Source organism: Eptatretus burgeri, chromosome 10 (assembly GCF_056783735.1).
Source record: "Eptatretus burgeri isolate ZD-2024b chromosome 10, Ebu_testis_v1, whole genome shotgun sequence".
Taxonomy (NCBI): domain Eukaryota; kingdom Metazoa; phylum Chordata; class Myxini; order Myxiniformes; family Myxinidae; genus Eptatretus; species Eptatretus burgeri.
The window spans coordinates 9,333,948-9,352,166 of record NC_140970.1 but is presented as its reverse complement, the minus strand read 5'-3'; the positions used below and the strand labels follow the sequence as shown (position 1 = coordinate 9,352,166).

The window sequence follows — 18,219 nt, the reverse complement described above, 5'->3', positions numbered from 1 at the left end:
CGAAGCAAAACGGGAGAAACAGTTCAACATAAAGAACATTTATTCCACGGCAAACGGAAAGCACACATATACAATTACCACAACTATGCACCAAAAGCAAATGTAACAAAAGAAGAAACAACAATTACGCACCAAAAGCAATTGCAACAAAAGAAACACAATGCAGATCTACTACCGACTACGCGAGCACACGGCAACACTTACACAGTTTTACTTCACAGACGGCGCCGACAACACATATACTCCAAAGCAAAAGAAAAAGGGGCCACCCTCAACGATAAGGGGGCAGACGGGCCTGGGGCCGAGACCGCGTCGAGCCTACCCGTCTGGTGATGAGCCGCAAAATGGCGGCGGCGCCCCGACTCCGCGGGCCTCGCTGGCACTGCCTGGAATGGGGTGGGAACGGGGCCCCCTTCTCACACTATCTCAGCGCGGGGGGAAACGGGGGGGGGGGGGTTTGTTGATGCTCGGGGGGTGGAGGATATCTGGCTGGCTTGGGTCCCGTGACGAGCAACTCCACTGCGACCTCGACCGTGTTCCCGGCCTCCCCTCTCCGCAGCTCCCCCACTCTGACACGAGCGCAGACCTCCACAAAGCTTCTTGGCTTCTCCAGCCTCTCCGGACCCCGACAGACACTCTCTCGACTGATTTCGCCGCCGCCACAACTCTCCAACTCTTTCCTCTTCTCAGCTCTTTCCTCTTCTCAGCTCTTTCCTCTTCTCAGCTCTTTCCTCTTCTCAGCTCTTTCCTCTTCTCAGCTCTTTCCTCTTCTCAGCTCTTTCCTCTTCTCAGCTCTTTCCTCTTCTCAACTCTTTCCTCTTCTCAACTCTTTCCTCTTCTCAACTCTTTCCTCTTCTCAACTCTTTCCTCTTCTCAACTCTTTCCTCTTCTCAACTCTCAAATTCGCCCCGCGCTCGGCGCTTTATAGTCCGACAGGAGAAATGATATGCAGATTTTTGGATCAGGAACGGCTCGGGGGCGGAGCCACGCTCCCCCATTGGACGGAGGAAAAGTGGGCGTGAATCATTCTTGATCCGCGAATCTGCATATAGCGATTATACTCCGACGCGCCTGGAGGCAGGGCCAAATCGCTCCACGCTCGCTGATAGGACGGAACAGAAGTGGGCGTGAATCATTCTTGATCCGATTTCTCGGAAAGGCTGGTGTTTTTGCACCCGCTGCTCGGTGCGCGCCCTGTACGAGTCCAGTATCGGTGCCCACAAGCGGCGCGGGAATGGCGGTGATGCGATGGTTGCGAGGGCGAGTTGTGACGGTAAAGGTCGTGGCTGTTGGCGTTGCTGTTGTTGTGAAGCGGCGTTGCGGTTGGTGGTTGGTGTGTGAAAGCGGTTTTGGAGAAGGTGGATGTTGTGAAAGCGGTTCTGGAGAAGGTGGCTGTGGTTGTCGAGATGCGGTTGGTGGTGGTAGTAATGGCGGTTGGTCCAAAATAAAGATAGTAAAAGAAAAACGGCTATCTAAAAGGGTCGCAGCCCGAATGAATGACATTTATTCCCTCTAAACAACGGGTTTGGGCTAACTACACATATACTTACAGAGATATCTCACCTGAATGGTGGTTAGTGAATTTCGTCAACCACAACAATATATATATATATATATATATATATATATATATATATATATATATATATATATATATATATATATATATATATATATATATATATATATATATATATATATATATATATATATATACACACACCTGGTGTTGGCGCAGTGGTTGGGGCAGTGGCTTGGGATCCAAAAGGTCCTGAGTTCAAGCCCCGTTAGGCCACTGAATTAATACACCAGGGGGTTGACTCAGCCTGTCATCCTTCCGAGGTCGGCGAAATGAGTACCAGTATACTGGGCCGGTGTATACCTTGGTTAAAATAGGTGTACCATATCCCTGTGTCGTAAGAGGCGACCAGGGTTGCATCACGAAGGGCATCCGGCGTAAAAAGATAGACCCCTTCCTTTTGTGCAGTGGAAGGACAAGGCAGTGCGTTGCGATGGGCTATTAGTTAGGATTATTAAATCATTTTTCCCTTTTATTTTATTCCCACCTTTTCTTTTCTGAAGTAAATCTGCCTCACTTGCCCCTCGTCTCGCTTATCACAGCATGACAACCCACGGTACCCTCCCCAGCGATAACTTCTGAGGCAAAATCGCAACGTGCACTATGGAACAGACTGGCGCTTTGAGCTTCCACCTTCTACCCTTTGCCAGACATGTGCGGCGTGTCAAGTACGCTTTCGCACCCAGATGGGCGGGCTATACCGGCGTCTGGCCGAAACCCGGCCCAGGATGGCAGACCACGTGAGGGGTCGGGGCCAGTTGTAACGCTGACTCAGGCGAGGACTTCGGATTCGGCATGGCCCCTCCCCCGACCTCCGGGCTCTATAAAACACGGAGAAATCCTCCGTGTAGTGGTTGTTGTGTGTGTTCGGTGTGGATGTCTTCACGCGGAGTGTTCCTGCTACTTCACTCCACCCACGTCTCGCCTCGAACTGCCTCCTGCCTGGTCCCGCCTACTACTCCACCCTCACCATCTGGACTCCTCCCTTCTCCACTAAAGCTCCTCCTGTTCAGAACACGATCTCCACACGTGCGGCTGTGGCCAGAACAAAGCGGCTATTGCTGGGTGCCGCACCATGGAGCATCCCTCCCCCGAAACACCCACGTACCGAAAACTATAACCTCAACCCCCCCCTCCTCCCTGCAAAAGTCTTTTTCCATTGGGGTTTCTTGTGTGTGTGTGTGTGTGTGTGTCTGAGTGTGTGTCTGAGTGTGTGTCTGAGTGTGTGTCTGAGTGTGTGTCTGAGTGTGTGTCTGAGTGTGTGTGTGTGTGTGTGTGTGTGTGTGTGTGTGTGTGTGTGTGTGTGTGTGTGTGTGTGTGTGTGTGTGTCTGAGTGTGCTGGCTCCTGTCTGTTAAGTAAGCCTGTAGAAGATCTTTTATTGTTGTTACTGTGAATAATCTCACGTCAAGTCTGCTTCAGCAAGTTGCTTTAATAATTGTCACCCCCCCCCCACACCCCTCTCCTCTTTCCCTGCGTTGCATACCCAATAAACCTTTGTTGTGCCACATGCTTTTCCTCACTTGCTGTAAATAAAGAATTGTTGTAGAAATTCTCCAAGCTCGTCTTTGTCTTTTCCCTCATTGGTCCAGCATGGTTTGAATCCAAGTTTAGCTGGGTCTTTATTCCCAATGGTCCATTCCTTCTCACCGGTACGTCCTTGGCAGTGTCGCTCGGCTGCATCCGATCCGGAAAGGTGATCCGATCTGGTAGAGTGATCAGGTTCGGATAAGGCATACCGAGGACGTGGTTCCCCAGTGGTTAAACCGTGTGGTTAATTCGGTAACCTGATTACATAGGCGGGAGGACCCGAGGTCACACGGTTGAGTTATTGGCATCCACGGTTGGTTAAGCGACCCGCCGCGTCACGGAATTATCTGTGAGCGACGGCCTACAATTCCGGGGAGTCGGGTGGAAATAGACGTAGCTTCCCCCACCTCGTGGTCTTCTCACCTGACCACGCCGGCCCGCAACAATATATATATATATATATATATATATATATATATATATATATATATATATATATATATATATATATATATATATATATATATATATATATATATATATACATATATATATACATATATACATACATACATACATACATACATACATACATACATACATATATATTGGGCCACTGAATTAATACACCAGGAGGTTGACTCAGCCTGTCATCCTTCCGAGGTCGGCGAAGTGAGTACCAGTGTACTGGGCCGGTGTATACCCCAGTTAGAATAGGTGTACCAGATCCCTGTGTCGTAAGAGGCGACCAGGGTTGCGTCAGGAAGGGCATCTGGCGTAAAACCTGTACCAAATCACAATGCGGATCATAGCGGATGATCCGCTGTGGCGACCCCTGACGGAAAGTAGCCGAAAGAAGAAGATATATATATATATATATATATATATATATATATATATATATATATATATATATAGTCGATTGTCACGAAACTGCGCCTTTTAGGGTCCGGAGGACATCTGCACCAAATTAACGCTATAATTATAAGTTTCTCTGGTCATACAGAAAACATGTTGAGGGGTCCATGGGAGAATTTGGGCACCTTAACTCCGAAAATTGAAATTTTCACAACTCATTTAAATTATGTGCGGTGACTGCTTGAAACCATGAGTATGCATCTAATTAATCACACTAAGAAGCAGTTACTTCTGTGTAATATATAACTGACCTATTATATATCAGTTTTTATCTATATACAATAAGTATGTGTTTGCGATTCAGTAATAAATGTGACTGAGAAACGGTTTTGTTTAAAAGTAGAACATAATTGCATTTTGTGTTCTTAAAAATCAATTTGTTTTTATAAACATGACCTTGTATCAGTTCTCACCATTACCGGGGCAGTTCAGTGTTCATAAATAAATACATCTTTGGCTATCTAGAAGAGTCTGGGTGGTCAAGTAAGGTATGACTTGTGCACACAGGACATCAATATTTAAAGTTGGAGTAGATATATTTATGCATATTCATGGTTTCATTTAGATTTATATCGGTTATTTTCTCTGTAAAATAGAGTAACTTAGAATTGAGAATACTGATCCACCATAACATATTACAAGGTATTTATATACTTATCCAACACTCTATCCTCTCTACTAAGGTGTATGTGGCAAATGAGTAAACAAAATTTTTTCATTAATACATTAAGGCATACTCATGGTTTCAAATTTAATGATAAATGATTGACACAAATGTTCCTGAAATAACAAACATTTAATTTGAGGCATGTAAAATCATGAAATACAAGCACAAGTACCACATCTGTTTGGGAAGGCCTTAGTATCTTGAAATAATGAATATATGCTCTGAAGAAATGATGCATATCCATGGTTTCAGGTCAGGCAGAAATTGAAATAAATGGAAGGGTGATGCATCCACAGATTTGGAATTAAGCATATATTAAGGGTGATTTATTACCCTTATGGTAACTTAATATCTCTTACTAATGTTTTAATCCCTGGACACAGTGAATAATCAAAAGGCATACTCATGGCTTCAGTAGAAACTGCCCCAAATCAGGTTTATCTCACAATTAATTTTATTATCAAGTATTTCTATTCAAAACATGGTTTATGCAAATTGCCTTAACTATTTTGCAAAGTTTACTGTGATAGAACTGTTTTATAGGTATATTCTATATAGGATTAGTGCACAGAAAAGAGTGCATACTCATGGTTTCACATAAATTCCCCATCATAAAAATGTTTGCCAAAATTTAGGGTCTATACCAAACATATTCATGTTTGTGTCAACATAAACACACATATATGGCATCACAATTAAATTATATTTGGATGCCTAACATACCCTGATGCACTTATAAAATGCAATTTATAATAATTATTGCAATTTTTTTTTTAAATACCTAAAATATGACTATTACTTATAGTTTTCAGAGTGTTCATCAAAAACATATAAAACTAGGTATCCCCTGAAAGGTGTAATCAAAACGCATATACAGCATACATGTTATTATAACTAATATATTAAGAGCAGTAGAGCCCCAAAACCTGTTTGACGCAGTTTTGTGACAATCGACCATATCTGTGTGTGTGTGTGTGTGTGTGTGTGTGTGTGTGTGTGTGTGTGTGTGTGTGTGTGTATATATATATATATATATATATATATATATATATATATATATATATATATATATATATATATATATATATATATATATATATATATATATATATATATATATATATGTATCCCTGTGTTGTAAGAGGCGACCAGGGTTGCGTCAGGAAGGGCATCCGGCGTAAAACATGTGCCAAATCACTATGCGGATCATACGGATGATCCGCTGTGGCGACCCCTAAAGGGAGCAGCCGAAAGAAGAAGAAGAAGATATATATATATATATATATATATATATATATATATATATATATATATATATATATATATATATATATATATATATATATATATATATATATATATATATATATATATATATATATATATATATATATATATATATATATGTAAAGATTCAATGTCTGTGTCATTTTTGCATCTCCCTAACCACTTGTCGCACAAAGCCGAAAGTGGTACCATATTCGTCGCCAAGGATCTAGGCATTGCAGGGTCAGAAAATTTTGATTTGGACAAAAACATTTTCATTATTCAGATTGATAAATTCCCAGCCAAAACTCTACTTCATGTTGCTTGGTGACAAATCGTGAGATGCTGCTGATTGGCTGTGAAAGTGCACACCTACACTGTGATTGGCTCCTGGAAAGTGATGTCAATACACCGTTATGGTACTTCCTTCCCTGTTGTTAGAATTACAAAATAAATAAGTAGAGCTACAAACAACGTGTCACATCTGAGTACCTATTAACACAGGATTCCTCAGAGCTGGGACCTTTCGTCCCGAGGGATCGTTCAAATGGTCTGTTATGGCACTGTGTTCAGTATTAGTCTACTTTACCGTTCTCATGATCACCCAAATGAGCCAAAATTGATGGCAAGCACACATGGAAAGCAGATGCATGAAGCACATTTTTGTACCTTTTGAAGGTTTTTTTTTTTTTTTGAAAATTGAAGTACAGGTGAGAGGGTTGACAAGACCCCATAATAAACGGAACAAACCAAGCGAGTCAAAAGACAAAAAGAGGAGAATGGGGATACACAAACTTGTCCACAAGAAGGAGAAATAAAATGCAAAACCTACCCCATTGGGCACCACAGATCATATTCTTACAATAATGCAGGTGGGACTTCCCTTTGTCTACGATGCACAGGGTGGATGCAGGACTCAATGTAGTCTGCTTTAGAAACCAGGAGCAAGACAAGAGCCAGTGACGATGCTGTTGAAAGATGAAGTTAAACAGCCACGAGGAGGGCCAGTGATGAGTAGCCCTTCAACTGGGCCACGTGGTCCTCTTCATCCTTTGCCCAAACGAGGCCTCCTGGTCGGCACTTCTTCCTCCTGAAAGTGCTTCTTTGCACTCTGAGCATGTGGAGCACTCCTGTCTGAGGTCTTTCTTCCTTTCTCAAAAGGCATGGTGATACCAGCTTGGGTCTATCCCAAAGCTTCTACAAGACAATAATACCACAAGAATGTCTCCCTCACAAACTCCTCTGTGGAGCACATGCTCGACCTTCTTGCACACGAACCTCTCCTGATTCTCTCTGGTTGATTCGGTTCTCTTCTTCCTTCTCTGCAGTCCTCTTCTGGGGTGCCATCCATGCGGGCAGCCACAATAAAAATAAAAGTACATTGCCACTTCTGGCTCCACAGCATACTGTGCCACCATGGCTGGCACACACTGACCAGAGAGATCGTAATCGGCCTAGTTGCACACCTGTGACGCATGTGCCTCTGCGATGGGAAGTCCTGACCCAGCTCCACCAACAAACGAGAGGTATTTACGCATAAATAATTAATCTTTATCCTATCTATAAATTACATATGCTGCCTCCTCGGCGTCACGTGTAACAAACGACTTACTCTGACAGATCCCTGTTACATGGCAATCTAACCTACGTGAAACACACGGACCATACTACTCTAACCACAATCTAGCAATGGATCCCTCCACCCCTTTCCACCTACCAAGTGCAACAAAAAGTGGACCTGGGGCTCATCAGCTTCCTCGTATAAATATAATATACATACATGTATAATTTTGGACACTCTTCAAAGAATCATTTCATTTTGTTTTGATGCTCTCCAGAAGATTACATTCATAAAATTTTGAGCATGTTCCTATATAATTTCAAAAATACTCACTTCTAGATTTCTTCCAATCGAGCTCGTGTTTCATTGTAATTGTTTGCAGAGCGGCAAATTTAAATCCTGTGCTGGAGTACAACATGAAGCGTGCACGCCGTGGGATTGCTTTGATCTTTAACCACGAGAACTTCTTCTGGCAATTGTGCCTTAATCAGCGACGAGGAACAGCAGCTGATGGCAGGAACTTGCAAAAATGGTGGGAGCTCTTGATTTTTTTTTTTTCACATTTAAACTGAAGATGACTTGAAAGTAATAATGTTTTTAACTACTGGTAAAAGTATTATTGAAATGAAAGAAAAATTGCTGGATGGCAGAAGGAAATGAATATTTTCATGTGCAAGCTGATTTGTATGTTAATTGCCAAGATTTACCTTCAGCGAAAGTGCTTTTTTTTCTTTTCTACATGATCAAGGCTCAAAGAAGAGAATTTCATGAGGAGTCGGTAAGCAATAGCTGGTACTGTGGCCAAATTCCAAATTCCTGCTCTAAACTTTATTTGTCATTGCCTCAGCGGTGCTGCCACACCCACAGCAAATGATGTACCTGCAGCCCCATGCTGCCTACGAAAGAAGAAGACGAGGAGGGTTGGGTTAATGGGAGTATTCAATATTGTGGGTGAGGATGGAGGATGACATACGATGGTGCTGTATCACCTAATAAAGCCCTGGAGGAAAGAGTGGGACAGCACAGCTTCTTGAAGGCAGTTCCATGTGCAAGAGAACTGAGGAACAAGAGAGTTGAGGTGCACAGCCATCCAGCATTTGGAACTGTAGCCAGGAAGGTGTTACTGGGTGGGGGGGGGGGGAGAGTACATTGCTGAGTTGTTGGGAGGGCTGTGAGAGAGAAGGTTTTCCTCAAGGCAGGTTTTCCAGTTCCTCAAACACTCAGATTATTTTTTCTTCTCTTCACGTCTCTATGTCTTCATTCATTTTTGTTTTTTCACTTAAAGCCTGCCCTAGATGAGGATGATACAGCCTGTGACTGGAGCCTTTAACAAAAAAGTTAAAATTTTCCTGCTTTGAGTGTACTTTGATCTTTAACCACGACACTTGCAACTAGCAAGTTGGCCATGCCCACACGGAATTCCGAATGGGGTAGGGGTTGAGGAGGCAAAATGCAAATCACATCTTCTGTCATTGAGCCCGCAAGCTGGGAGGGACAATTCACATTTATTGCCACATCTAATGAAATTGAAATGCTCTAATGGTGGTTACATGCTCCATTTGTAAGCGTTTGTTCGATATATCTAGCTTCCTGATGCCTAGAGTCCATAATAAAACATTGTATTGGTGTCAAAATCAGTGACCAATTGCAAATTTATAGTAGGATAATAGATAAATTGTGATAAGATTGTGAAATCGCATTGATGTGCTCTTGAACCATTCATCTGGACAATGCATCACCATTTGCCCCATAAAGTGGTGTGGGCCATTCGACAAAATTACTTTTGAGCTTTCTTGTCTCAAGATCTCCAGGAAGACAAACTGTATCCATTAAAGGTTTTTCATTTACATTGATGTTGAAATGTGTTTCCCTCATTCTGCGTAATTGCTAGCTTACTCTGTTAATCCTTCTTTCCCGGTCTTGAAATGCAAATTCCATGACCTTAATTTTTTATGTGTAGAGGGGTATATTATTAATAGAAGTTGTTTCATTAAGAGCATTTCTTTCAAGTGATTCCCAATTATGCAGGGTGGTCTAAAAGTCCTACCCCAGATGATAATGCTAGAAAATACTGTAATTTCAGGTTTTTTGTTTTGTTTTAGACTCTGATGATGCAGGATTCCTGCAAGGCATTACATTTTGCAAATGGCAGAATCAGAACGTGCACCAGTGCACAGTCCCCAAGAAAAAGTGGAATTGGTTCTCCAACATGTTCAGAGCCTCAGTCAGAAGGAGGCAGCAGCAGAATGTCTGATTGCTTGGAGCCCAGTTTGAAAATTTCATTGAATTACACATTGTAAATTTTTCATTGAATTTATATCTTATTATAATTTGTTACTGAATGGGGTGAAAAGGAATTATTAAACCTGTAAACAAATTATTTTTAACAGCAGAAAAATCTTTTTTGCGTTACCTTATGGGGCAGCACTTTTGGACAACCCTGTATTTTACCACTCTTCTCTTTCCTTTGGAGGAAGTGGAAAGGTGACCGAGGTTCAATCACATGATTGCCAGAGTCATTGTTCACATTGTGTTCAACCCGATAAACAGCTACGTGTTGCGTTCATCCCGGATGTGTTGACAGGAGTGACTCAAAACGAGTGAACATTGCCTCACCGCAGCTTGTACGTATTTGTGGTGGAAATCTCACCACTTACCACCACAGGAGTCTGTGGATGCAGAATACAGAGTGTGATGCACACCTGTAGTATTAGCTGAGCGGTATTGGCGAACATTCTCGATATGCATCGACACCAAAAATCAACCACGAAACAGTCCTAGATATAAGACATTTGAGACCTAGTTATATTAGAAGATATAAAGGAACTCATCATGTATTATTTACCAAATCAACAGGGTGGTGCACATGTTGTGACAAAAGGGGAAGCAATAGGCTAACTTTAAATTTCAAATTTGAGTGTCATTCTACAATAATTTCTAACTAACTATTTGGTCTCACAATTTCTCACCCATGATTATCCTGATCCTATGTCCATTCTATTATCATCACCCAATATTGTCCACCAATCACATATCACCCCCAGTTCCTTCTGGTTCAAATCAGCCCATTTCATTCTCAGCAAATATGTGACATCACCACCAACTCGAGGGTCTGTGAATATAACTGTAACTGCTCAGAAAAACCTCCAGTAAAATGCACTAAATCCCTCTAATCATCTTTAATCACCAAACTTGTGACAAGACACCAAATCACAACTTATCCATACACTAATGCCATAGCAATGCCACACAAACACCACAATAATTCATTGAACAGCAGGGGGTGAGTAAGCTACCATCAAAATTCAATGCAAATTAGCTTGATGGGCGAGTGATTCCAGTCATTGAAGCACTAACACGATCAAATGTCATCCTCATTTTGTAAAAGTAACAACAGGTCAGTAAAATAATTCCACTGATTTGAGTACGGTGTATGTCCATTTATCTAATTATACCTCAACAGCACAACATACAAGAAGCCAAAAATGAGGGAACCCCGAATTCAGTACGCGCTCATTGAGCCATAGATTGCAATGAGTTTGAAGTTTATACAATGACTGGACATAGATTCACAGGGGTATAAATATTCTTTAACATCCTCATCCTTCCCATTCGGCACTTGTATGTTCGACCACCATGACTCATGCAGCAAGGGTGATCCCTCGGACCACCAATGAACAGAGTCTACAACTGTCCTCATTCCACCCAGTCAGCCAACCCATGCCATTGTCATGCTTCCAACTTGATGAACCAACCAACAACAACAAAAACGCACTACTTAACTGATGAAATCTCTCCTTTTTATTCATATTGAGGTGAAGCCCACAGTACATTTTGTGATACTGGTGAAGCTGACTGATGGTCTCATTATTAGACTCTACATAGCTATCTCAGTAACATCTGTCCTTCAAAACTTTATTTTCTGATGCATATCTCATACATCCATTTCCTCTTAAAGCTCCTTGGAATGCAGCCTTGCTTGCATAATTACCTCCATCACCAAAGGTTGACAGAGGTTATATTTTCACTCCTGTCTGTCTGTCTGTCTGTCTATTTGTTTTTTGCTTGTGAGCAGGATATCTCAAAAGGTTATAGACAGAGTTGGACTAAACTTGGTGGACAGGTTGGGTATGTGAAAAGGACTAATCTATTCGGTTTTGATGAAGATTCAAATCCGGATCTGGATACGAGAATGAAAAAAAATTTTTTCAAGTGATTCTTCACCTTCACCATTGGACCCAAAAACGATACATAGCATGATATTTGAAAACGTCGTGGACAAACTCGGATGAAACTTTGTGGACAGGTTGGGTTTGTGACAAGGACGAATTGGATAGATTTTGGTGAAGATCCAGATCCGGATACAATAATTTTTTAAGTGATTCTTCATAATTGAAAGATGGGGTCCAAAACAATATTATATATATATATATATATATATATATATATATATATATATATATATATATATATATATATATATATATATATATATATATATATATATACACACAATGATATTTTTTAAATATTGTGGACAGATTATGACAAAACCTGGTGGGTGAGTTGGGTAGGTGACAATACCAAGTTGATTATATTGTTACGCATCTGGAAACCATTTGCATTCAACATACAGATGTCCCAAAAGTCAGTGATGTCGTTAAAGAGCAGGTTTTGGGTCGCTGATGACCGCGTGATTCGAAGGTTGTAAGCACATTAATAATCGTTGGGCAATTATTTTCTTACATTTGAAACTCAAAGTATGCTAAAATTAACTTTTGAGTCAAAACTTTTGTCAGTGATCGAAAAACAGTCCAGAAGTTACCGAAGATGCTATGACGTCACGTTCTCCGAAAACTTCGTGAACATTCGGAAACAGCGTGTGAACAATGGCGAGATGCGAATCAGAGAGTGATTTCAGCAGCGATGAAATTGAGTGTTTTCATTCCAATATTGCTGAGGACGAGTCGGAGGATGATGGGAATTTATACTCTGAAGTTTCTGGCCCTGAGCATTTTAAATTTGAGCCAATTGCAAGTGCAAGAAAACAGCCTATTTCGTGTACAAGTGGCAAGACTGACTGCCAGCTCAGGGAGGATGGAGACCTCCCTTGGAGCAGAAGGGCGAAAGCTCGCTTGATCTTGATTTTCAGTACAAATACAGACCGTGAAAGCGTGGCCTCGCAATCCTTTTGACTTTTTGGGTTTTAAGCAAAAGGTGGCTTGTGGCGGCCAAGTGTCAATAGCGACGTCGCTTTTTGATCCTTCGATGTCGGCTCTTCCTATCATTGCGAAGCAGAATTTGCTGAGCATTGGAGTGTTCACCCACTAACAGGGAACGTGAGCTCGCAAGAATAAGGTAAGTTTGGTGCAATTTGAGATTTTATTCGTCGAGTTATGAATGTTTCAAGTTGAGGGCGCCTGGTGTGTATGGTCACGGGCGCCTTGGCTAGATCTAGGCCGTGGCGCTTTTTCCACAAAGATGAGGTTTAAAAATTATTTTTCATCCCAATAAAGGTTATCATCACATGCCTGACTTGTTAGGTTGTCGGATTATGTAAAGATTGTTCGTGGATGGCTGAATATTACGGTTTTATGACTTTGACAAAATAATTTTAAATAATGCCGTGAATTCCTGTGGCGAATTGAGATTTTTGCTTCGATCGATGTTGTGGGTTCGTTTTAAAGTCAATTCAAATTCTGTTTTTGGTTTTTGCAGTTGCTTAGGATGCTTAACACTCGGTAATTGTGAAGTTTGTAAAATTCCGATATTTTATAAGGTTTATGTTTGATGGCGCGCAGGGCCTAGGGCGCCTTGACTAGTTATTAGGCCCAGCGCTTTTTCCACAAAGATATTGTTTAAAAGGCAGGGAAAATTCGGCTGTTTTGTTTGTACAAACCTTATCCACTGCCAGCGAATGTTTGATTCCTTCAGGAATCGGTGGGAGCGATTACCTGTTTTCCAGCCATTTTCGCAAAACATGACGACACACGTACGAGGCATGATGTACAAATATCGAAATAACTTTGTTCTACAATAATTCAAAATAAAAAAGGATAATATAGACAGTTGCAAGCTCAAAAAAAGCAAAAGAATGGCCCGCTCAACTGGACACTTATTCAATGAAAGAGTGAGCTGCTTTGTTTTGGAGAACGTGACGTCACCATCCATACATGGCACGTGGCTGTTTTTTTCAACAGGCTGGAGCAATAACAACTTCGGAGTTAAATTTCATTAATTTTCCCAATAGTTAGGCAACCACAATAGTTTGCATCGAACTATTTAATGCACATGTAATCATGTTGATAAATTTTCAGAACATGTTTGGTGACCCGCAACCTGCTCTTTAAGTATGTGTGTAGTCAGATCCCCTTCCTTTTGTCTAGTGGGAGAATCAAAGGCGTGCGTTGCGATTTCTTTTAGTTAGGTTATTACATCTAATAAGCCATCTTACAACCATCCCATCTGCATGACCTCTCGACTCATTACGATCTACGATACCATCGCGCTTGCAGCCCTCGGTTCGCGGGCCACAACGCACCTTTGCCTGAGACGGATTCCCGTGGATGTTCGAGGCAGTTTCACCACCACAACCTTTCTCGAACATGCGCGGAGGGGAGGGTCGGCTTTCTCCAAACAAGGCCGAAACCCCTCCCCGGAACGGTATGCCGTGGGACCCTGTCCAATCAAAGGCAGACAGCGAGGTGTGTTCACCAAGGCCCCTCCCTGCTGAGGGAGGTCCATAAATTCCCGAGCACTCTCTGAAACAGTGTTAGAGTTTTGGTGGGTTTTTGCTGTCACGAGGGTTGAGCAGAAGCTTGTCGAGGCGGCGAACGTGTCTCTGTTGGCCCTCTACAAGGAAGGAAAGAGCAACCCTGACCCCCCCCCCCTCTGTGGACCCCAGCCATTCACCACCCAAGCTCCGTCACGAACCTCGAGTCCCACACGTGCGACTGGGGACCAAACCAGCGTCCATTGTCAGGTGCCGAAGCACGGAGTACCCCCTTTCTCCAACGGCCAGGTACCCATCCGAACTCTGACCCCCAGCTTGTCTCTCTCCTCGGCTGTGAGGGTCCAATAAAGAACTCTGGGTTTCTTTTCATTTGTGTGTGTCTGCGTGTGGGCCCGTCTGGTAAGTAAAACTGAATAAGTGTTTTTGGAACATTATAATTACTGCTTGCATATTCGCGTTGTCTTGCCTTTGTCTTTTACTGTAAACAAAACTTGTTAGAAATGTCCCCAGTTCATTTCCGTCCTTTCTTGAATTGGTCCAGCATCGTTCGGATCTGAGTTTAGGCGGGGTTTTATACCCGGTAACTGGACAATTGAAGCCGGCACGGCTTTGGCAGTTTCCGCTCGGCTGCACCCGAACAGGAGTTGGTAGTCGGTAGTTGGAACTCTACCACAGTCGGTAGAGTGACCCGGTTCGAGCAAGATGTGCCGATGGTGTGGTTTCCCCGTAGTCGAAATCGCGTAGTTAATTAGGTAAATTGGTTATAGACAAATAGACCCTACACTACGCTGTTGAAATATTGGAGACCACGGTCGGTTAAATGACCCGCCGGCTCGCGGAGTTATCCGAGCGACGGCCTACAATTCCGGGGAGTTTGGTGGGAGATGACGCAAGCTTTCCCCACCTCGTGGTCGTTCTCGCCACTGACCCCCGGCCCACAATAATATTTTGGTTAAGGCACGGATGCAGATCCGGCCTATCAGTGGGATACAAAATGTAAACTGTTCAGCCTGGTAGAGGTATGTGCTCTACTGAGTGCCGTTCTAGTTTGTAGCTGCAGAACTAGGTTGCCAGCATTATCTGGACCCTCTCCCTGTAATTAAACATTGCAGAATGTGAAGCAACCCAAAAATATTCGACTGAATCGATATCCTTTTAAAGACTTTCCATTCAAGTGAGCTAATATAACGTAAGTTGATGCTGTTTGTCACAAACTGTTGAAACAGATTAATGTAATGAACTCAACTAGTTTATGGGATAAAGTGATGAACAAATGCACTCTTGACGATTAGACAAAGACTAGATTTGTATCACAAGGCAATCTTGCAATACTGTTTCAAAATGAACAAATACATTTAAAAATCAAGCATAAATAAAACCGAATGTACACTCCGTGATATTTTTTGTGAAAAGTTTTTTTTTTTTGTGAGTTGTACCATAATGCATTATTTCTTTTTTAATTACAATAACTTTTCAGATCCTTTGAACACATGATTGTTGAACAAATGTATGAAAAAATAATAAATAATTACGTGTATTGGTACATTCATGTCACTGTCTTTATAAAGTACTATATTTCTAATGGCAATCTGGTACTTGTCTTAACTTGCTCATTTAAAGCTGCATGAATGCCTTTATTGTTTGTTGTCTTTTTCACATAATGTTGTGAAGCATCCAATGATAAGAATTTCATCAAATAATTGTTTTTGAATCTTCAAAAAAAATTTCATTTTAACAATTCCTCTTTTTTTTCATAACAAGTGAACATGAATATTGTTTGGATATTGTGATGCAGAATGTTGATGTACTGTGTTGTAGGCTCACATATCTAGGTTTTGAGGTGATGCTACACAACGACAAAACGGTGTCGGAATTTAAGGAGCTCATTGCACAAGGTGATAGCAATTTTTTCTCTGATAAACAAAAATCTTTAAAAACTTTTCTTGAAAGTTGTGTTGACCTTTTACATAAAAATGTGTTTCTGGTGGTTGATTTTATGTTTGAAAAACTTTTAAAAATAGCTTTAAGTATACGTTGTGGTGGATATTTTTTCCTTCCCAGCGGCGTTAGCTGACCATTCGGATGCAGACTGCTTCATCTGTGTCGTGATGACGCATGGTGAACCAGGAAAACTTTTTGCTCGTGATGGGGCCATTGAGATGGAAGAACTTCTGCAACCTTTTCGTGGAAATGTATGCAAAACACTAGCTGGCAAACCAAAGATCTTCATTATTCAGGTGATATGGAAATGGATGAATATGACTGGATTTCTTCTTCTTAAATTTACTGAATGTGTTGTAAGGTAGTGTTTCAATCGAGAAAATGATGTTGCAATGCAGTTGTTGGTTTGTCAAAGTAGGGATGCAATCAAGCAAAACATGATTCAAAGGTCACTGTCCAAAGTAACTCTGCACAGAATGGGGTTGGCCTACTGTTGGCTGGGGTCATATCAGTAATTTATTGCCATTGCTGTTCAGTAGAGAGAGGGAGAGGGAGAGAGAAGACCACTTTCATTCCTGCATTTATGACTTCCTCCACTCACAATGTCAATGTGTTGCCATCAATGAAACCCTCTCCTCCACTCTCCCAGTGGAGGCTGGAGTTCTCCAAAGCAGTATTTTTGACCCAGTCTTGTTCCTGATCTATATTAATGACCTTACACCAATGCTCTGGAAACGCTCTTTATTTTTACAGACAACTCCACATTGTGTCATACAGTACCTCATCCCTCTCCCAGACAGACAACAACTGTGTGTCTCTCTGTTGATCTGGAAATTATTAGACTCTGGTCTGATAAATAGAACATGTCCTTCAATCCTGGACAATCTCAGTCTCACCATATCACTCTGAAATGATCAAACTAGCCCACCTATTTCCTTTGAACCACTTCCAGTGGATGCCTGTCTCTTGAACCTCGAGGCCTCACCATCATTTTGACCTTTCCTGGTAAAGCTGGCCACATAGTAAAGCTGGCCTCCAAAGCCAGCTGCAGACTGGGCATCCTCTGTCAATCTAAGTCTTTCCTTGGAATTTCAGAGCTACTCACAGTCTACAAGGCCTTTGTCCATAGATCAATGGAGTACTGCTCTCTGCTTCGGGTTGGCACTACAGAATTGCACCTGTCTCTCCTGGATTCTGGAGAAGTTCGAGCTCAAATATTATTGGAATCTGCTGTGATGAGACTGAAGCATAATGTCTGTTACTGTCACATCATAGGCAGTTGGTGATCTCTCTGTTTACTACCGTCTATTCTTCAACATTTCTCCCTCCACTCTCTCGGCTCTCCGACCCTCTCCAGCAACTCCAAGATGCACACCTTCTTCCAGTAACCCCCTCCTGGTTAACCTTCCAAAATCCAGGCTGACTGCACACCTTAGTTCTTTTATGTCTCACTTTTCCCATCTGTGTAACCACCTTCCAGAGGTTGTTCTATGTCACCCTTCCCTCCAGGAATTCAAGCGAGCAGTGCACCACCATATATTGTCATAGCCAAATTTTGACGCATGATCTTTATTACCTCCATTAACATTTCCTTATCCACTATTTTACTTGCGAGTTTCATTCGCCCTCCATCCTCTTCTTTTCGGTTCATTCATTCCCTTGATGTTTGCTCCACTGTCAGTTATTCTAGGAGCCTCTCTCCGGTAAAGAAAAAAAAAGAAGCACCTTCAGGATATTCAGCTGCAGATCCATGCTCTAGCATCAATTGGTGGATGTTAAATATCCCACGCTGTCTTTCCTGAAGAGTGGGCGAGTTATCGCCAGCACCCTGAATAAATTCCAAATTCCTGCCCCAATGTTCAGGGTTACTGCATCAGTGGCACAATCACAGCCCAAAGAAAATGGTGCACACTAGTATTCATATGAACAAATAACTTGAATATGACTGTGAATAGTCATATATGACTGTAACTCTTCTCAACCTCCTTCCCCTTTTGGTTCCCTTTCCTCCCCTATCCTTCCCTCT

At 41.9% G+C, this 18,219-nt stretch overlaps 1 protein-coding gene across 7 annotated transcripts in view; it reads left to right on the top strand.

Moving 5' to 3' along the window:
* Window positions 1–18,219, top strand: part of CASP6 (caspase 6) — a 94,291-nt gene that overhangs the window by 58,354 nt on the left and 17,718 nt on the right. For 6 of the 7 annotated variants that reach the window (XM_085897024.1, XM_085897021.1, XM_085897020.1 and 3 more), the window contains 3 exons: window positions 7,902–8,051; window positions 16,071–16,147; window positions 16,314–16,489. In XM_085897024.1, the coding sequence (XP_085753150.1) occupies window positions 7,902–8,051; window positions 16,071–16,147; window positions 16,314–16,489 (403 nt within the window). The other variant, XR_015062199.1, reaches the window with a different exon arrangement.